The following is a 22,682-nucleotide window of genomic DNA, read 5'->3' as shown; positions in this document are numbered from 1 at the left end:
CTGCCCATTTTCCTCAACCTTGTCCTCACAGCAGCCATTTCCTCTACTCATTATTGGGGGATTTTTTTTTTGTTAATGGCATGAGATACTGCTATACCATTGTAACAACAGGCGTAACATGTTCTCTGAATTTTCAGCTTCCCTTTAAAGAAAGTAAAGTCTCTAGAAGGCCCCTTATCTTGTGGAGATATAAAGGGAAAGGTATGTATACACAACTAAATGAAAAAAAATGGAAATTCACAGAACCTGTTACATCTATAGTTACAACAGAGAAGAAGAAGAAGAAGAGTTGGTTTTTATATGCCGAGTTTCTCTACCACTTAAGGAAAGATCAAACCGGCTTACAATCACCTTCCCCTCCCCACAACAGACACCCTGTGAGTTAGGTGGGGCTGAGAGAGTATGACTAGCCCAAGGTCACTCAGCTGGCTTCATGTGTAGGAGTGGGGAAACAAATCCAGTTCACCAGGTTAGGTTCTGCCACTCATGTGGAGGAGTGGGGAATCAAACCCAGTTCTCCAAATTAGAGTCCACTGCTCCAATAGGGTGTTCTAGTTCCATTGTAGATCACTGATTTGGGAGAAGACTAACTGCACAACTACTCAAAGTCTCTTAGTATATGCCGGGCTGCACTAGCCACAAGAGTGAAAGAAAATAAAAGTCTAAAGTGGTGGTGGTTTCAGGGCAAGAGACATATTTTACTTCCTCTCAACTATATGCCAAATTACAAACTTTTTTTGTGCGCACACACACATGACACAAGGAAATTGCTCCTAAAAGATTTTACTGATATGACTTGGAGGTCATTTGGGAATTCTCACTGGCCCTTTCCCTCAGCTCCCTTTATTGTTCAGTATCATCTCTTTCCCTTTCCTCTTACAGGCCTTTCCTCCTTTCACAGTTTCTTGTAATTCCCTTCCACTGATGCAGCCACACAGCCTCCAGTTATTCCAACACTCCTGAGCATAACTAAGGAGGGGTGGGAAGGGGGCATCCCACTATGGTGATGGACAGCCTGTTAGGAGACAGCTCTCTTCCATATCCAGGAGAGATGGACACAGAGCAACACTCCGGACTAATCACAGCCTCAACCTAGTTGGAGTCTTTCCCAGCCCAGCAATTGGTGGGAAAGAAGGGAAAGAAAGACAAATGTAAGTTGGAGACACATTGCCTCCCTCCCTATTCCCTAAGTCAGTTCTTGAGGTCTCACCTCCCCATCCAAGAACTCAATTTGGTCACTAACCAAGCCTGTTCCCTGGTTCCAGTTCTCTGTAATACTTTACTATGGCACTAATAGAGCATGGCAGACAACTTTTAAGGATAATCAGCAAATGGGAGAGTGGGATCATGGCTGTAGGCCACTGCCCCTACTGTCCCAGGTTCAAAGATGCATAGACTCTGTATGCATAATACATAAGAGGGCAAAAGAGGCAATTGGTATGGGAAAGCCAAGAGGTGGACCGGCAGACACGATCTAGCTCTCCGCTCTGCATCATGGTTACCCCAGCATTGTTGCTTATACATTGCTGCTTCCACTTCCACTTCCACTTGTGTGAGCTCAGTGGTTATCAAGGAGCCCTAACATACACAGAAGTGCCAGTGGCAGAGAAAGCAAGCATCATAGAAACCATAGGATATCATAGGATCCAAGCCTAACCCATCTTTTAAGAGTGGCCCTAAGAGAATGTTGGAAATAGGCTTTGATTGATCAGACAGCTGTCTACTTTGGAGCAGCATATTAGACTGTTGCCAAATCATCCTGTGTGTGTGTGAAACAGGTATCACATGACAAATAGCCTAATCTTAAATGTAGTGGTGCTTCTTTCAACTTACTAAATTGAAGTAAAATCCAATTTTATCCCAATTAAAGAGCTAGCTAATACCTCTGCAAAAGAATTAAAATGTCCACAAATATTTTTCCAACAAGATCTCTCATCTATAATTAATAAACAAAGCTAAATAAATTTTAACAGCAATACACACAACTCACAAAAAGAGCTGCCAAATGAAAACAAAAGGCTCTAGCGAAGTCTTTGGAGAAGCTGGCAGTAACAAAATAATCATATTTGGGGCTTTTAAAAAATATTCACAAATGACAACGCTTTCCTTGGACTGTGCATCAACCATCTGCTGGGGAGGAGTCTCTTACTTCTTCAGTTCACAAACTCAGTAATCAGTGCATTGAGTTCCCTTACTATACAGCAAAGGTATTTTACGCTACAGTGCTGGGAATTACAGTAAAACATTTCTGAAGCTACATTTTACATTTGTCATCCCCATGAACAAGATTAATTTGGTCATTTGGGTTTCATTCCCATTTCTTTCCAAAAACTCTCTCTTCCCTTTCTTCAATAGCTCAGCTTCAATGCCTCTGGGCGGGCAGATATCATAAAGAGAAATGGGGCTCATTTGTGGCTTCAGAGAATTAACAGAGCCTTCCTTGACCTGTTTTTAATTCCAGTCTTTTCCAAAGCTGTCTTGCTTCAGTTACATCCATACAGAAATTCAGTAGCTTTGACTAGGGTAGAATCAGTGACTCGGCAAAACTCTATACCGGTCGTAGATGAAAAGTATTAAATCTCACAGAGTGACAAAGGAAGTTCGGCATTAAAGAAATGTCACTTTTGCAGATCTATGAGTTATCTGATACCTCAATGCTCAGAAGACGTTTATAGGCCTCAGTATTTGCACCTTCTCCCTTACTGCTCTGTATCTATAAAAACAAAAAGAGAGAGCCACAGGTCTCTCATACACTATGAGATCTCCTCAACAACAACTCAGCAACTTCCCCATTAAGTGTGCAATGTCTCAGTTCAGTCTGGCAAGTCTCTGCACAGTGCCTGTACCCCCCTCCAGAGTCCCCTTTCCATGCCATGAAAGTCACTCAAGAGTCAGAGCTTAAGTAACCTATAGTATGGGAAGGAGGTTGAATGGGGATATGATAGATATTGCTTGGCCTGGTATACTGTATTTATCACAACATTCCCCCCCTCCACTTTATAGCTACACATAGATCATGTATATCAATAAAACCTGGGGATTTGATAAGAAAAGGGTAAAATGGCAAAAGTAATTGTGCAAAATGTTTTGATATGGGGGTGAATGAGACGGGTATATTGATAAAGGGTAGGTATAAACCAGCATGGCCCTGACCTGGATGGCCCAGGCTAGCCTGATCTCGTCAGATATCAGAAGCTAAGCAGGGTCAGCCCTGGTTAGTATTTGAATGGGAGACCACCAAAAAATACCAGGGTTGCTGTGCAGAGGAAGGCACTGGCAAACCACCTCTGTTAGTCTCTTGCCATTAAAACCCCAAAAAGGGGTCGCCGTAAGTTGGCTGCGACTTGATGGCACTTTACACACACACATAAACCAGCATGAGGAGAAAAGGTAGTATGGGAAACAGGAAAAGATGATAGAGAAGAAATAGCTCTATAGGGATCCCACCCCCCAAACGCACAAACATTGCATCTTCACAGGGGGAAAGATCAAGCTCATATAGACCAAGTGATTTATTACTAGTGATAGCTTTAAATAACAAACAGATATTATGATTAAAAGATAAGCCATTGTTACCAAATGGGATACTGAAAAATGGGTCCTAAAAGATCCCAGAAATATTTGGGATTAACCGGTAATATTGGAAGCCAGCGTTTGCAGGCTCCCAGAACTATTTTTTGCTTCCCTACATTTGTGTCTCCCAGGGCATGGTATCTTTGTGTCCTGGGGCATGGTATTGGCTTTCCAGGCTGCTTTAGGTGAGATACTTTCAGTTTCAAGTGTATTTGTTGTTTCTAAAAAGTTTGTTCTTTACTGGAGTTGGTTGGTGTTCGATTCACGTTTTTTTTTTATTATTCCTGTTTTATGTTGAGATTCTCACATTTTACATAGGTTGAGATTCTTGCATTTTACACAGATTTGGATTCTTGGGGTTACATGGTTTCAGATTCTTGGGTTTTACATTGGTTATGGCCTTGCAATAGCCTTCCTGGGGGAGATTGTCAGGTTTTAAATTTTTTGCTGGGGTTTTTTCCCTTCCATAGGAAACAGTGGAGTTTGGATGGGGGCACATTGTTCAAGGGCCCATAGAATTGGACCGCTTGGTCCAATTGACTTGAAATTTGGAAGTCATTTAAAGGACTGACATCACCAGCTCCCTGCAATTTTAGTGCCAGTGCCTCCCCTTGAAAGATTTCCCCCAGGGACTAATGGAGCTGAAAAATATCAGAAACCAGGTGGGCAGGGGGACCAGATATGAATACCATACCACTATTTGGAACCTGGGAAACTGGGAATACCATGGGGGGGGGGGTCCCAATATATCCAGATCCAAAAGATACCTTTTTTTAAAGGGTCGCCTCTGTCATAGCCCCTGGACTATAGAACCAAGTGCCTGCTGGAATTTATAGGGACTAGAATCTTACTGCTCTTTAGGGGACCTTGGAATCCTTTGTTTACTCAGGCCTTTGATGTTTAGATCTGTTTTGTTAGCTGATTATGGGTTGCTTCTTCTATCTCCCACTTCTATTGTAAACTGTAATATTGTTTTTTATTATATTTTGTAGATTGCTTTGGGAACTTCTTGTTGAAAAGTGAGCCATAAATCTTTTCATTAAATAAATGGGTCTAGGATTGCAGCATTTCTGTAGGGCAAAATAAAAATGCTGAGATATTTCAGCACACTGTGCCTCAGTTTTAGAAATAAAGACCAAATATTTGAATCCATACACATTCAATATGAAGTTACTCAACTGGCTGAGAAACTGAAAGATATTACTGGGTTTCTGCAGCTATGATTTTCTTACAGATATGGAAATCAACCCTTCTTAACATATGATAAATGAACAGTAATGGAAAGCTGGTTAATGTTTATAAAAGAAATAAGATGGATTTATCACTAGAATTTTCCTAGTCTAAGTTATGTAACTGTAAGGATGAGAGGATTCCTTCAATTCCACTCTGTTATTATAAGACGGTTCCATTATTAGTAATTTAAATTCCACACCAGTTGTTTTCCAGAAAGAGGTAAATACTGGAAAGTTGACATCAACTTTATTTATTGAGATTACATATGTGGTGTTCCTAAAAGAAAAATATGGGATTTTTTTTTTTTGGTTTCTCCATACTGAAATATAACAGAACTATGCAAAAATGTTCCTGTATAGTATTTACACAGAGACAGATTTATTATAAGGCAACAGCCCTTTCAGCAATACATGTATGTGTGTGTAAAGTGCCGTCAAGTCACAGCCAACTTATGGCGACCACTTTTGGGGTTTTCATGGCAAGAGACTAACAGAGGTGGTTTGCCAGTGCTTTCCTCTGCACAGCAACCCTGGTATTCCTTTGTGGTCTCCCATTCAAATACTAACCAGGGCTGACCCTGCTTAGCTTCTGCGATCTGACGAGATCAGGCTAGCCTGGGCCATCCAGGTCAGCAATACATACATTTAAACAAAACACAGCAACTGTACATGTTTGATTAACAGAGTTCTTTCAACATCTAGGATCTAGTCTCAACAGCAACACCAACAAAACCTTTTTGTAACTAATATGTAAGCCATTTTAATATTTTTTAAAAAAAATTGGGGGGAAACACACAATAGCATGTATCCTCTGATGGAACAACTTTTCTCTTCATTATCTCTACTAATTCTCCTCTCCCACTGTAAACCTCCATTGCCCCCTGTGAAGGTCTGTTGACCCTGAGGAACCAAATTTTAAAAGATTCGCTGAGTCGCAGCAGGAAGGGAAAATGGAAAAATCGTGCTTTGCCATATATGCCAGTGTTAGTTTTGAAATTATTTCTTTGATGGATGTTATGTTGTAAAATACCCAGTTATGCTGTTCTGAAACATAAATACAAAACATAAGACCACTTCAAATTATCCATTTATATGCTGAATCAATTTTTGTAACACAAAGGTTTAGCTTAAAGTTTTATTTCCAATAAAATAATAAAAATAGCATCTATCCTACTATTTCACTATGCAAAACTTGAACACTTCCTCAAGACTGAAGTAGGATACATTGCGGTGTATTTTTGACATACACAGGTTAGTTCTGAAAGAGATTAGTGTACTTTTACCTCTTTTGCCTCTTCTGAAAATATATTTTCAGAAGAATTACAGATTCCAACATTACGAGTGGAAGTTTGTTTGTTTTTTAACCAACATGCTGCAGCAGACTTATGGCGACCTCATAGGGTTTGATAGTCAGGCAAGAGATATTCAGATATGGTTTGCCATTGTCTGTCTCTCAGTAGCAACTCAGGCCTTCCTTAGTAGTCTCCCATCCAAGTACTAACCAGGGTTGACCCTCCTTAGCTTCTGAGATCTCATGAGACAGTGCTAGCCTGGGATATCCAGGTAAAGCCTGAATTTTGAGGAGAGTTTGGACAAGGAGGATTTAAAAAACAACCCCACACAACTGCTTTTTCACATTCACTTAGCTTTATGGCCGTAGCCCATTTCAAATGTTGGAACTGGGTAGAAGTATATGGGGGAAGTAAGATCATGGTGGCATGCTCCACCTCAGACCAATGTACATCCATTGGAACATACATATAAGCCTTGTACACCAACAGGTACATGGGCAGAGTTCTTCCCAAACAGCCAGGAAACATGATAAAACATGAAAAAGCAGGAAACATGAAAAAGCATGATCCTTTGGAGAGAGCTGCAGCAGCAAACCCCCCCCCCCGCCCCCACCACACACGTATTTATTCTACCTCTCATAACTTCTCGGCTACAGTTTCTCAAAACTCAGGAAGCCCATTTGATCTTACTCAACCATCTGCCTTCCTCAACAAATGCCAACGATCTAGTGTTTCAATAAGTATACAGAGAATCCCATGTATGCAGTAAAAAAGAGCAAGAGTCCAGTAGCACCTTAAAAACTAACAAAATTTCTGGCAGGGTTTGAGCTTTTGTGAGTCACGGCTCACTTTTTCAGATACCTGAAGAATCTGAAGCATCTAAAGAAGTGGGCTCATATCCTGCCTGAAATGGTGTTAGTCTTTAAGATGCTACTGAACTCTTGCTGTTTTCTACTGCTAGACAGGCAGACTAACACGGCTACCCATTTGTGATCTATCCTATGCATGCAGTTCATCTATTCTAATTACCTGGGGTTATCTGCTCCGCAAGTGTTTGTATCACACCAACACACTGACACCAACCTCTGCATTCCTGTACTTAGCTTCAGCAACCTGAGGCTGTGATCATGTGGGTTAACCCTGGGAACAGACCTAATGTGTGGAAGATCCTGCTCTGTGGGAAAGACAGTGGTAAGTTCAAAGGCTTCCCAATCTTTTCTAATTCAGCATTTTACAGAAATTTGTATTACATTCTAAGAGAGTTTCCATATTTCTCTCCACTTTCTTATCCTTTACTTTTATCGTCAATCCATCTTTTGGTTGCTTCCTCTCTGTAGAAACCTGCCAGATTCATCTGCTCTCTGCAGCCTGGAATGTTTTGCAAAGGCAGCAATGAACACAGATATATTATCAAATAAAGACTTCATCAATCAACGCTTCCTGCTCATTCCTAAAGAGATAAAGAAGAAAGATTTTTCCAAAGAGGATTCTGGTGTTTAGACAATATGAGTTCTGCAAAAGATAGGAATTCCTGTGAAATAATGAAAAGGCAGAAATCATGGATGCAAAAAGGTTACTGCAGAAGCATGGAAGAACAGCAATGAAAGAGAGGTTGAAAGAATAAAACAGGAGTGCTAATATCAAGGGATTCCCAGGAAGCCACAAGTTCCACATGACCCCTGGTTACAGCTTGTGCTCATGCAGAACCTAGTTGTCAGGCCTAGTGTAGTCCCAGAGATAAACTGTAACTTTGATAGCTGTATGAATCATACATGTTTGGGCAGAAAAAGTACCCCTTACATTGCACATGGTAATAGTTTCATTCCCACCTACCATTATCTATCCCATTTTTATTCTGCCCTTCCTTCAAACAGCTCAGGGTGACACACTATGTTCTCCCCTCCCTCACTTTTATCATCACAACAACACTGTGAGGCAGGTAAAGCTGAAAGAGAGAGGCTGGTTTTACTTTGGACCAATGCAGCTGCATGCAAGATCTTGAAATCTCGATAGTAATTTATGTTTTAAAAACAGGCATAATCTTGTGCTCGTTAAACACCCTGAACCCATTTGTCCACATACTCAGAATGCTAGAGTCGTGAAAACCAGGGCTGAAGCCATTACTTCATTAAAGTTGTGTGATTAACTGGTTAATGGCTTGCTTCATAAATTAAAGGTAGCTTTATTTCATCAGCAAGGGCCATCTGAGTTCTTGCACATCCACTGACAGGAGATGACCTCCTTGCGTTTTTAACAGTGGGACCTTCCATCCTTCCCTGCTAATAGAATTGTCCAAAAAAGTGCCATGGGATCTGCTTTGACTCATGCTTTAGGATAAATGGGTAGCCCAGTCAATGGGAGTTGCAAGAAGTCAATGGGACTTGCAAGAAGTGAGTGGAGAAAGCCTGTGCAAGAAGTTCCTCCCTTTGTGTCCTGCCTCCATTTACAGGCTTTAGTAGGGTTAATTCGTATGTTGGGGTAAAGAGGAAAGGAATGAATGCTCAAGCTATTGAAAAAATCTCAGAGAATCATACTCTGGGCTTTTCTGCATACCTGACTTACTCCTGATTTTCTTGGCAGTCAATCCACAAGCACTGGAATTGGTTTGGGCATGGTTGCCCTCCCTATGCATTTTTATGGTTTGGAGTCAGTTTATTTTCTTCCACATGTGCCTTCAGTAATGAGGATTTTCAAGGGAAGGTGCTGTTGTCATTGGTGTTGTCATCAGTGGTGTCACAGCACACACACCCGTTTTTTAAAAAAGTCACAAAAATACCGATATATTGTTAGAGTATTGTAACAATAGGCTTAGGAGGTTCTCTGTATTCCCAGCTTTCATTGAGAACAAGAAGTCTCTAGCCCTTTCCTTCACAGAGATAGAAATAAAATGGCATATCTCCATGAGGGAAGGTGCTAGAGACTTAGGCCGTTCCCGCACTATCCATTTTCAACGTTTAATGAAATGACTTATCATTGTGTGTTCACACCAAAAACCTTTCGTATGGTCCTGAAAATGATTTCAAAGCATTAAATGTCCCTGTTTTCAACAAACGCTTATATGGCGATGTTTTCCTCTACAATGTTTTAAAGACTGCTTCCCCTGAGGAGCATACAGGTTTTCTCCACCCCTTCATTGTCCACACCCACCTTCCCTCCCATTCACCCTCCCTCCCTTTTTCTCTCCTTTCCTCCCCCCATGCATTTTCTGCTATTTTCTTTCCTGAATTTCAATTGGACTAACAAAAGAACATTGGTTTGGATCACTGAACTTGCAAACCAACGTTGATGTCTGCATTTTGTAGGCAGACTGCCCACGAGGGGGGCAGCAAGAGAGGGAGAGGTACTCGGTTTTTTGTGCTTCTTGTACAGTGTGTACTGTGCGATGAGAGCTAAATAAAAACACGGCAGGAGCAGGTACATGCCCATGCGGCTCCACGCAGATACTAGCAGAGCGGATCTCCAGTTTCTCGGCTTGCTTTCACATTTTAAGTGGCAACCATGACAAAAATGGGGGAAGAGGGGGGGAGCTTCCCATGCATCTGCAGCTTCATGGATGATGCGATGCTCATCCTGGTGGTTTACTTTTCCGGAAGAGAAGACAGGGTGCAGAGAGAAAAAATGGAATATGCTGCCAGACCCAACGGATTGACAACGAGGATACTCTGAGGTAAGTGATTGGTGCGGTAATAGCCTTAGTTTTTTAGACGAGAGCTGGGAATTCAGGGAACCTTAGAAAACTTTCTTAAATATAAAACATAGTGGAAAATCTAGTAGCCATTTTAAATGATAAGTAATATGCTCTGTTGACTGAACAAAACCCTTAATCCGGAAACTCTTGCACCTAATCCCTAACGTATAGAATACAGTAATTCAACAGTGAAGGCAATGAACACCCTGCCTGCTCCAGAGCAGTCCCATCTATTCCTGCTTCATATATTCCAGGGTTGAGCCCTAGCTTTGAAAAGGGATGCTGAAGCTGAACCCTGGCAAGCCTTGGCACAAATTAAGACCCATACACAGAACATTTCTACAGGCCTTTCATCTTGAGTACGATAATCTTTTCTCAGAAACGCATGAAATGCAGCACAAAAGAAGAAATGGAAAGTAACGGCATTCCTTTCACACACATCTTTGCTCCTACCTGTCTAATGAGATACAGCAGAGGTGAAGAATCGACGCTGTCGTGAGCAGAACATCTAGAGACGTCCGGACCAAACAGAACATTTTCCCATAAATCCAGTTATCCTGAACCAGCTCAATGGCTCCAAATGGCATCACCAAAACTGACACCAACAAGTCAGCAAAGGCAAGAGATACTATGAAATAATTGGTCTTGATTTTCCTACAAGGAACACAAATGTATTAATTCAGAAGGCATCACCAAAACAGGGGGCACCTCTCTCTCTCTCTCTCTCACACACACACACACACAATTTTATTAGATTGTAAAGCAAATATCTATTTGAACTGCAGAACAAAATTCTTGCTATTTGCCTCGGTTAGGAGGATTGACAACATTAATGCTGAGTAGTCAACAAAACAACAGGCTCTTCTAAGTACAGCCAAAAGTCATGTAAGCAACGGCCTCTTTGGAATCTTCCAGATCCAGGAGACTAGAATTTGACACCAAATAGAAGAGGTGTGGTCTGGCTGTGCATAAGTAGAAGAAAGAATTCATATGTTTAAAAAACTTCCAGGAGATTGTCCTGAAAGATTTCATTTGCATTTTTGAAGAGGAGAGTAGAAAGGCCTGCAGTATGAGCTCTTCAGCCAGCTGGGAAGAGATGGACGCCATAGTTTAAGAAAGGGACACGACCAGAACAAAGCAAGCACAAAAAGGCTAAACCAAGATTAAGATTCTTGATTTTAGGTTTATTTCACCTTTCTCCCTTAATTAACATCATAGGGAGAAGCCTCCCCTATCTCAGAAGGGATTTTAAAAAATATATAGCAAATGCTAGATCACTATAGCACACTAACATTATAATGATCTATTTAAGAACTGATTAGCCCATCTGAATGTTCAACCTTCACGGGGTTTTTCAAGTAAGCTTCTATCCCTTTTTGTTATGGAGATATAAGCATAAATGTGCACTTCTATCCACAGAAATTTTAGACAGGATCCAACCCAGTTTCAGCAGTGCCCCACTGGTTTTTGCAATGTACCATTCCACCCTAAGATTCAAGTGTTAGCTCTGTAATCCATAGTTATATATACGTAGGAGTGTCTGTAATGCATAAAGGTATTATATGGGTAATTGCTATTTCAGCTTTCTCTGTTATTTTGTGAGTTTGACTTTGTATCTGCACATAGCAATCACTTTTTAAAAAATCCTTGAGCCAGATGTATTCTCCTCCTTCAGGTAGTGTTTACTTTTCACAGCCATTTTATAGCAACTATGATAGCATTTCTTTCTTTCTTTCTTTCTTTCTTTCTTTCTTTCTTTCTTTCTTTCTTTCTTTCTTTCTTTCTTTCTTTCTTTCTTTCTTTCTTTCTTTCTTTCTTTCTTTCTTTCTTTCTTTGCCTTCATCCTCTCTCACACATTTTAAAGTCAAACTACCTTGCAGGGTGAATATCTGACAAAGAGCATGTCCTTCAATCACTTTAGAGCATGACAGTACTCTAAACACTCCTTTTATTTTGTTCATAACAATGACTGCACTATTTTTTGGTTATTAAAGGCTGTTTACAAAACAGAAACAAAACTGACTGATTTTTTAAATTTTCCAACAAGCATCCACAAAATAACTACAAACAATCAGTGACCTCCATCACCAGTTCTACAAACTTTCTTCTTTACATTGTGAAACCTCATAGAAAAGAGAGATTCTCTTGTGACTGTGCTTTTAGGACCAAAACTTCATTTTCAACTTGTAGTTTTCCCAAATGTTTAATAAACATGTCATCTTTCTGAAGCCTTTTTCCTTCACATGGTCAGGGAACAGAGTTAATAGTTGCTATTCTTTCAAAATATCTTTTTTTAAATATATGTCAACATATCTTCCTTCTACAGTCTATCCCTGGGCTAAACATACTCCACTCATTCAGCCTTTGTTCATATGAGCTGGTTAAATCTTATATTATCACTGGAGCTCTTCTCTGAACCCTTCCCAACTTGTCGATATCCTTAGATGAAAAGAAGAGCCCAGAAATGAACACTGTACTCCAGTTGAAGTCATAAGAACACAATTAAAGTCTTGCTGGGTCACACCAAAGATCCATATAGCCCAGCACTCTGTTTCCTAATCTTCCTTACTAAAGAGAGGTGCAGTTAATGTAGTATAGGAGCCAGTGGCTATGATCTAGGATGTCCTGAGTTCAAATCTCAGCAGGGTTACCAACTCCAGATTGGTAAATTCCTGGAGATTTGGAGATGGAGCATAGGAAGAGTAGGTTTAGGGGATGGGAGGGACTTCAGTGGGATATGATGTCATAGAGCCCATCCTCCCAAAGCAGCTGTTTTCTCCAGGGGAACTGATATCCATAGTCTGGAAAATAGTTGTAATTCCAGGAGGTCCCAGGCCCCATCTGGAGGTTGGCAACCCTACCTCTGCCAAGTAGTAACTAGTTGGCCTTATGCAACCAACTCTCTCACAGCTACCCCCTATAATGTGTGTGTTATGTGGCATCAAGTTGCTTCCAATTTACAGAGACCCTATTAACGACCTCCAAAATGTCCTATCATTAACATCCTAGCCTCCCTTAAAAGGCTCTTATAAGAGTTACGAGGAGAGATGTGGAGTGCTGTTAACAATGAAAGCACTACATAAACGTGAAATATTACTATTACCCATGAAATTATATATGCTTTATACTGACCATTATATCTATTCCAATATTGCTTATTCTGACTAATGGCAGCTATCCAGGGGTCTCATGCAAAGGTCTTTCCCAGTCCGGCTACCTGAGATTATTTTAGGCGAAGATGCCAGGGATCAGACCTTTCTCATATAAAGCCTGGTGCTCTGCCAGCAAGTTATGGCCCCTCACGTATTGCTGCTTCTCACTGCTTTTGGAACTCCTGCACTGAAAATATACACAGAAATAGCTGTTTCAGGTCATTGCCGTGATTTTCCAGAATACTTACACAAATCTGAAATTCTTGGGCATTATGAAAAATACCCCCCTTTAAAATCCAAATTTCATATTTGGGTGCTTACCAGCAGCAGCAGGCATCAATTTCCTGTGATTTCCAGACACTGACATTTCTTCCTTCCAGCTGGATCCAATCGGGCAAGGATCGCTCAGCTCAGGAAAGGTAGCTCCCTGCTGGTGCGAGCCAGGTGCAGGGCCTGGCAAAGCTGCGAGTCTAGCTGGGTATTTCTCCTTCCCTCCCACCTGTGTGGGGGCAGGACTTTTCCCCTCCCTGTTTACAATTCTGCCAGTAGGATGGCTGGGAGCACCTTCCTCAGGGGCCCATAGAATTGGACACCTTGGTCCAATTCACTTGGGAATTGGAGTCTTTAGTGGAAAGGCAGCACTGGATCCCCTGCAATTTTGGTATCATTTGGTTGAAAAACAGCTATTCCAGCCCCCCATCCCCTATAAAGAATAATGGAACCCAAATAATTCTAGAATCCCGGAAAAACCCAAACCTGAATCCCAAATGGTATTGGGGGGCCAATATACCAATGAATACCAGTATCTATGCCTTTCCCCAAATCCAAAAACTACCAGGGGGGAGGGAGTTTCAGGTACAAATTCCTACTTCTCACATCTTGGAAATGCTTTTCATTGCATTTGGATACAGTGGTATCAAAAATATCCTCTGAGCTCTTTTTAAATGTGTCTTATCCTTACCTTGCTTTTTAATATATATATATGTTTAATATATACTTTAATAACTCTACAGTAGACATTTAAGGTGTGGAGGCTTGAGAGTCTTACTGGATTTATTGTACCAAATCTTTGCAGTGATGTTTCCAAATAACATTATTAATGTTATTGTGATTTGTACAGAAAATGTCTGAATGATTAAGAGAACATATCTTTTAGTGCATCTCTCTAAATCATCTCACTCTGAAATTTGCTACATGATTTATGTCTGTTTAGGTTTTTTTTTAAGATCTGGGGTGCAGAAATGAAGACACTGATTAATAAAATGATCACACGCCCATAGAAATTCTAATCTCAGAAAAACTGAACACAATCACAGTTTGACGTAACATGGCGATGTGAAAAAAGCAAACGGAATATTCTTTATCACAGTGTTTATGTTCACAGCTGTTCTTGCATTCTTCTGTTCCTGCTGGAAGTCCAACTATTCCACCCTTCAAAAACACCTTCTATCAAACAGACTGATGCGTTGACTCACCTGAGTTGCCGATCCCTGCATACAGCCACCATCACCAGCAGATTTCCCAGGATAGCCATAAGAATAACTGCAGAGATGAAGGTGAGCAGTGCAATCTTCTCTGCCACGCCAAATCCCTCAGTTGAGCTATAGAAGGAAAGTAATGAGAAGGGGTTGTAGGAGAGTACTAACACAAGCTGTCTGAAATATGGAATTAGAGGTTTGCAACCCAACAAGTTGGCTGATTATTTTTGAATCCATGGATGAAATTCAGCCTCCCTACCAACTGCTATACTCATTTTCAACATTCATAACCTTTCTACTTAGCACCTAGAACGTTCAGAAGCAAACTGAAGGAGGAAGGTTCTTGGCTCAGGGACAATATATATTACACTTTTCTTTGTCAGGTGAGTATTTTCATGCATGCATGTAAAGTGCCATCAAGTTGCAGCCAACTTATGGTGACCCCTGCAAGAGGCTTTCAAGGCGAGTGAGAAGCAGAGGTAGTTTGCTATTGCCTTCCTCTGCAAAGTCTTCCTTGGTGGTCTCCCATCCAAGTACTGACCCTGCTTAGCTTCTGAGACCTGACAAAATCAGGCTATACTATACCATTCCACATACCAAGTATTTTCATACCTGAATCTATATCCTGAAACGGAAACTTTTACAAAGGCTCACTAGCGTTGGGTCCTAGCCTACATTTTGGAAGTCAAATTGTACCTTGGAACAAAGGCTCTGATAGCTTACATTAGGACTATTTTCATGAAAGCTGGATAATGGTTACTTAGCTTATATCACTGACTAATCATAGCTAGCTGCTAGGTATGCTTTATGCACAGTTCCTTCAGGTCCCGAAAGTTGTTAACATGACTTCAAAGAGTATGCATTAGTGATTAAAGGTTTTAAGGAGCCGTCATAAATAAAAGTACAAATTGTGAGTCTGTCAGCCCAGAACCACAATGAAGAAAACAGATAAAGAGGGAAATTAAACCGAATAATTACAAAACTGCTGGATGTATCATTAAAAAGAGTGTTGTTTATGAAATATTTAAAAGCGAACCTGTTTTCTTATCTCAGAAAACAGGCACTGAGAGAAAAGCTGCATGGGTGTTCAATGATGACAGTGATTGGTATGGATCACTCCTGTGAACCAATAATTCTATTGAATTAATTCTATTGAATTAACTACAGAAAACACATGTAACCATTCTTAAAATGTGTAGATAGCCATCTACATCTTGAGAAAACTCAACTCCCCTGAGTTTCAAAATCTTATGAACCAATATTGGAAGAATGCCCTCTCTGACCGACTTTTGGAATTGTTAGACCAAATGTTTGACCTCTTGAAACCAGCACTCGTTTATCAGCCCATGGGAGTGAGATACCAAGGTAGGAAAAAACATGTGGTATGACAATGACTACAAGCAAATGAAGATATTATTCAGAAAGACTCTTCAAGACATTAGAAGAATTCATAGCCACCAGACGTTGGTGTTATTATGGATATGAAGTAAGAATATAAAAACTTGATTAGGAGGAAAAATATGTGATGATGAAAGGATGGGACTTTTTGCTTGCTGCCATTAGGGGAGGGGCTATGGCTCAGTGGTAGATCATCTGATTGACATGCAGAAGGTCCCAGGTTCAATCCCCAGCATCTCCAGCTAAAGGGACTAGGCAATTAGGTTGGATGTGAAAGACCACTGCCTGAGACCCTGGAGAGCCGTTGCTGGTTGGTGTAGACAATACTGACTTTGATGGACCAAGGGTCTGATTCAGGATAAGGCAGCTTCATGGGTTCAGTAATAACTCAAAATAAATTGGTCCCTCATCTCAAGTTCATTCAAATCTTGGGGCAATTAACATCCTGTACACCAGCTCAATCTTGGGAATGTCATTTCTCTAATTTTTGTTGTTGTTGTTGCATCCCCTATAAGTGAGTTTCCCCCAGATAGATTGGAGGGATTACCGGATTGGCCAGATATTTGTCTTGGGGAAATTAAAAGCTTAATTGGTAAAATGAAAAAGGGCTGTGGCCCTGGACCAGATTTGGTCCCAGCAGAACTTTTTCATTTTGAACCACATTAGTGGGGTGAAGTATTGGCCCTGCCTTTTCAGCAGTTAATCGAACTGGGAAAATAGAACCTCAAACTGGGAAAATAGAACACAGCCTCTTCTCCACTGTGTGCAAATTATGTGGAGTTTATGGTTTTGCAAACTGTCCCCCAGGATCAATTGTGGGAGAAGCTTAAAATATTTTCAATAAATAATAGATCGTTACAGCTTTTGCAACAGCTCAATGATCCCACAATATATCATATGCATCAAATATATATTAGTGATATGCCTTCCTTTCTCAGGAAAGTTGAAGCCCATACACCCTTTTTAGCTAACTGCTTGATTCCAGTACTACTTTATGCCGATGACATCACCCTATGCTCTAGAACTTAGATTGATTTATACCATTTACTGAAATCCTTTGTAGCATATTGTCAGTAAGAGGGTCTCACAGTTAACTATGATGAGTCTGAAGTCATGGTTTTCTCCAAGTCTCATCCATCTAAATTAGTAAGGAATATTAATGGCTGTTTACTAAAACAAGTAAATGAATTTCACTATTTGGGGATCAATTTTCAGTCCAACATGACATGGAAGCCCCATTTGGATAAAGCATGTAATAAGGTCCTAATTATGTCTTGAGCAATTGTGAAATATTTTCTAACATCTGGTGATCAGTATCTTCCAGCGTCTCTTACAATTTTTAACAGCAAGATCATTTCCCAGTTATTGTATGGCATCTCTGTGTGGACAGAAGCATATCATGAATCCCTAGATTATGTACTAGATTATGTACTGTTATCTTTTTCCCAAAATACTGGGGCACCCCAATGTGTTGCAGGAATTGTTCTAAGGCTAGAATTGGGTTTATATCCACTTGAGGCCATGCATGGAGGGCCACCTTTTAGTTCCTGAAATGACTTCTCTAGTATTTGCCTTCTTCTTTAGTCCCTGAAATGAAATCTCTAGTATTTGCCCAGGAGAATGTCAAAGTGTTAAATTGCTGACAAATATGTGTAGTTTTAGCTGGTTATCTATTAAAACCATTAAAACCAACAACCTCTCAAACACACGATTAAAACATGTGTTTATCAAGATCGTTTGTATATACATTTTATTCTTTCTGTAATTAATGTTTCTTTTATATACCTACTGGTCATGGACTGTAATAATAAAGAACTGAACTATCCCAAGTTGGCAACCCTATATACCTGTTCATTACTAAATGTCACGCCATACAGTAACTTACCTCTGTCCCCTTCTATGCAGTATCAGAACTCTGCACATGCTACATTGAATCTGGCTGTAGCAGCTGTCCTTAAATGAAGTAACACAGACCTACAAAGCCCACTTCCAAAGAAAGCTTGCAGTGAGATGACTTTAAAATGGTTGGCTTGGGATAAGTTACTGATTAAACTAACTCCTTCCTGCTTTTGAATAGAAACAGCTGACCTGTCTACTGTGTGAGTTTGTAGGAGGCTTTAATGTTTCTCTCACTCCACCCATTAATCTATTTATTTATTTTAGAGGAGGAGGATGCTGACTTGGCTTGTGGGACAAGAAAGTGATCTCAGGCTATTTGCAAATCGTATGGCAGTGTGAGGATGAAAAATTCTGGAATTAAGAAAGGGGTTCAGAGGGGAAACAGAACTGAGGTGAGAGCTGAATCCAGAAGTTAATGTGGGAGGGATGAAAATAGGAACATTAGGAAAATTGGTTGTTTCATCTTTGGACAAATGTGTAATTGTGTCTCCAGATGCACCCCTCCTTTCCCCCCGGTTTTCCAATCCTATTTTTGCTACACTTGATAGCCAGTCGACACTTCTCTATTCCACCAACCCTGCACCAAGAAGCATAGATGGTATTTTGCCTGTGACGTCACATGGAAGTAGAGGTGCTGTAAACACAGCAGATGTCCAGAACAACTTTAAGGACAAAGCCACCCCCATCTCTAAGCCCACATGTAAGCCCCTGGTAGGATTCCCCCACCAATTCCGAGCTCCCATCACCCACCACAACTCAGAGTGGGAGAATTTTTTTAAGGCAACAATGTGTGTGGCACTGAGTCATTTCTGGTAAAAACCTGGAAGTGACATCAGGTAGCTCTAGGAATTGCTGGAAATGCTATAGTTTTACTATAGAGTTTTCAGCAATTCCTAGAGCTACCTCACCATGTCCCTGCGCCTCACCCTGCTGGTTGCTAGGCCACATGCTTTATATATCCAGCTGTTTAGCTGTATCAGTCAGACATCAGTTCCATAATGTAGAGCCTTTAAAAGTAAGGAGATTTTTATTATTCTTTCTGTTAATATCATTAGTTTATTTGCCTACAATCACAGCTCTGTATCGAATTCACCTGGGTAATGGTGATTTATAATTTGCATATATAATGCTGTTATGATTCTTTGCCTGTCTGCTATAGCTATCTAATTGCGTCCTATTCTTGTGTCTATATTTTTGCATGTCCTTACTGGCCACATGTAAAGTTAATTGGTGGTAATTGTATTCCAAGAACTGGCTATAAACCTGTTAGAGTTATCATAAAATAGCCTCTAATTTCATGTGGCAGTTTGTGTTTTAATACCTCCTGTGCTTGTAACTCCTTTCCTTTTAACAATATTTTGTATTTTCACTACAAGTATATTGACTTGTGAATTTATATATTTTATGACACCTTGTCTATACTATTATTTTTTATTAGAAAATACAAATAGTCCTTTGCTACTTATTTCTGTCATCTTTATTTTCCTTTTCCTCTCTGCCATAATTTTATTACCTGTACAGCACTTGTACATAAGCTTATTATTCATGGCTATTTTGACTTATTGTCAATATTCTATTAAAAATCTTATGTAAATGAAAAAAACCTCATAGGCTGAGTTGATAGAGCCGAGCTTTCCCTGCCCCCCCCCCTTCCCCGAGCAGCCTGTTCTTCAACCTAAAAATCCTCTCTATAAGGCAGGGGATGCTTGTGAACAAAATGCACCAGGGGGCTACAGGGCCAGAGAGCTTCCTCCTCTTCCCATTTCACCCAATTCCTCATCCTCCACTACAAGCCTCCACATGCACAAGGGCCGCTATCCTTGGATTTTCAGGACACATTGCAGCCTGCTGGGGGAAGGAGAAGAAAAAGAGTTGGTTTTTACATGCCAACTTTCTCTACCACTTAAGGGAGTCTCAAACCGGCTTACAACCACCTTCCCTTCCCCTCCCCACAACAGACACCCTGTGAGGTGGGTGGGGCTGAGAGAGCTCTTAGAGAGCTGTGACTCGCCCAAGGTCACCCAGCCGGCTTCATGTTGAGGAGTGGGGAAACAAATCCAGTTCACCAGATCAGAATCCACTGCTCCAAGGCAGGGAAAGAGCTGCTCTGAAAATTCCTTCCATAACTGTTTCTGCTGGATCCATTACAGTGAAATAATTATGAGTGGAGGGGAAATCGTGCTTAAAAGGGCAGTCATGTTGATAACAATCACAGAATTTCCCAGAGCACTGTGTAAAGATACAGCAGAAAGCTGCTCCGTCGTTTTTTTACATTCCATAACTGTAAGGCACTTTTCATGAGCTGTGTGCACAAAATAAAATGGATGTAAGATGCACTTGTGCCTTTTCAGTACATGGCAAGGAGAGCAGGTTGAGAGATCTCAGAAGAGAACACCCAGTATGCTCACGCTGGGACTACGGAAAGCCTCACCCTACTGGTACTGCTACTTGCAGTTAACGAGTTGGACTGCCTAACGAAGCTTTCCAGTTGTAATGTGAATGAAAACGTAATAATGCCTCCCTGCCTTTCTTCTTGTGTTGTGTACATATTCTTTGGGGAGATGGTTCATAGGAAGTAGAGACATTTGAGGCAAAGTTGTTGGACTTGAAAGCCTTTTGGTCACTTTCAGCCAAGGAAAAACATCATTCAAATTGCATGCACTTTTTCGAGAGAGCAAGTTTAAATAGCATTCCGTATTCTTATTTGCCTGGGTAAGCAGAAGGAAGAGACAGTAGATGTGGCACAGAGAAAGTCACCTTGACAAAGAAGCGGGGTGGGGGTGGGGATGGGGAGAGACAAGCAGAGTTTCACTAGATCCTTGTGAGCCGAAACAGAATCCCGATTTCAAGGGGAGCTGTCTTTTGTATCTCATGTCAGATCAACTTCATTAAAACGGAACTGAGTGATATTAATCCATAAAGACTGGGTAAATATTAATGCATTATTCATCCGCATTGTATTTAATACCAAAGGTTTAGAAAAAGGTTAGAAACACTTATTATTATTTTTTCACATATCTGTCACAAAATGTTGGTTCTATCCCATGTTTATCTTGTTCTTCCTCCAAGGATCTCAGGACTGCATACATAGTTCTTCTCTACCCATTTTATACTCAGGTTAATCCTGCAAAATACATTATGCTGAGAGTGTGTGACTGGCCCAAGGTCACACAGAAAACTTCATGGCTGAGCTGGGATTTCAACCTGGGTCTGCCTGTTCCTAATCCAACTCCCTGGCTCATATCCTACACTAGCTTTGTTGGATCCCAAACTATTTAGTTATCTGTCCATAAACCAGCTACAAACAGGTTTTCACTACATAACTCCACAAGTCTGAATGTCTCCATTTAAACCCCCAATCCAGTGCAATCCTATGCATGTTTACTCAGAGGTAAATCCCACTTTGTCCAATGAAGTGTAGTCTCAGGTACACAGGTTTGCAGCCAAAGCCCACCTAAATCACTGAGAAAACACAGTCATGAAAAATCCCGTTCAATTCAGTGGGAGTTACATACAAGTAACTTGTTATTTATTGGGAGCTTTACAGCACATCATACTCCAAGTATTTTGTCTATACCTAAGGGGAAGTATGTACAGTTTCAGCAGGAAGCTGGCAGAAGCAGGAACTCATACTGATAAGCTACTAATGCAAGAAAGCTGTGCAACAGGATTATTTCCCAGACAGAGAAGCTGTTAAAGCCCAAATAGATGTTTTACATCAGTATCCAGGAGCTTAAAAGCAGAACAAAATCCCAACACCACATAAGGGCCAGTGTGGTGCATTTGAGAATATTGACTTTAACCTGTGGAAATCTAAATCCAGTTACCAGCCCAGCTGCAAAACTCACTGGGTGATGATGGAAATTTTAAAATATGTTTTATGGCTATATTTCGGTACATTTTATCATACAAACAATTCTAAGTGACATTCAAAAACCCTCAGTTTTACTTTTCACTGCAAGGAATGACAGAAAATATGCATTTTTTTTAAGATGCACACATTTCAATAGGATGATTTACATAACCTTTCCAGGTTACACAATATGTGTGGGGAGAGGACAGCTCCCTTGAAGCTAAAACAACTGTGGGTTGTGAATCCTGGAGACTGCACTCATAAAAAAAACATACATTATTTCAGGGTTGGGTTGTTTTGTTTTTCTTATTATTACTTGCCTGATAAATTACATTACATTTTTGTTAATTGGTTAATTTAGTAATGATTTACTTTTGCTATTTCTTCTATTAAAATCCTATCATGATACAATCTTGCAGGTTTGCAAGCACCTGCAGAAGACAGCTGCAAGAAACTGAATGTTGTTTCCTGACCCTATATGGATTCTCTGGTTAGTCCAAAGTTATGTAGAATCTTTATGCATTCAAGATTTAATTGCCCTTTTTCAATGGTTTTGCTGGGCCATATGCTAAAGATCCCTTTTTCAGTCCGGCTGTGTCCCTGCCCTCTTCAGTCAGTGGACTCCTTGGTACATATCCTTTTGCACTGTCCTTACGTATACCAATTTAGGCTAAAATGGATTATACCATGTTTTAACAAATGGTCCACATCTTCTCAAGCAAACAGTTCAGTTCCTCTTAGAGGACTCTGACCCTCAGCATACCTATTTTGTTGCTCGTTTTTTGGAGGCTGCAGAGAAGAGACGAAAGGAGATGTTTTTAGAGATGGGTCTTATTTAAGTTTTATGGTTTTATTGTTCAAGACCTTGGCCTAAGAACAGGGGAGAAAGAAAGAAAGAAAGAAAGAAAGAAAGAAAGAAAGAAAGAAAGAAAGAAAGAAAGAAAGAAAGAAAGAAAGAAAGAAAGAAAGAAAGAAAGAAAGAAAGAAAGAAAGAAAGAAAGAAAAGTTTCCTAACCATTCTTCAATGAAAGATATCATCCCCTCCTCTTACGGTAAATATGGAAAAGGAGAGATTAACAGCATATCCTAGAAAGCAAGAAAATGTAAAATGGCAGGC

General features: G+C 40.4%; 1 protein-coding gene across 2 annotated transcripts in view; it reads right to left on the bottom strand.

The window, feature by feature from the left end:
* Positions 1 to 22,682, bottom strand: part of HTR4 (5-hydroxytryptamine receptor 4) — a 222,617-nt gene that overhangs the window by 89,227 nt on the left and 110,708 nt on the right. For both annotated transcript variants that reach the window (XM_056862763.1, XM_056862771.1), the window contains exons 3-4: positions 14,413 to 14,538; positions 10,239 to 10,439 (exon numbers count right to left, since the gene is read on the bottom strand). In XM_056862763.1, the coding sequence (XP_056718741.1) occupies positions 10,239 to 10,439; positions 14,413 to 14,538 (327 nt within the window). The remainder of the gene's footprint in view (positions 1 to 10,238; positions 10,440 to 14,412; positions 14,539 to 22,682) is intronic.

Source organism: Euleptes europaea, chromosome 1 (assembly GCF_029931775.1).
Source record: "Euleptes europaea isolate rEulEur1 chromosome 1, rEulEur1.hap1, whole genome shotgun sequence".
In the NCBI taxonomy this organism is placed as follows: domain Eukaryota; kingdom Metazoa; phylum Chordata; class Lepidosauria; order Squamata; family Sphaerodactylidae; genus Euleptes; species Euleptes europaea.
This window is presented reverse-complemented; position numbering and strand designations above follow the sequence as displayed.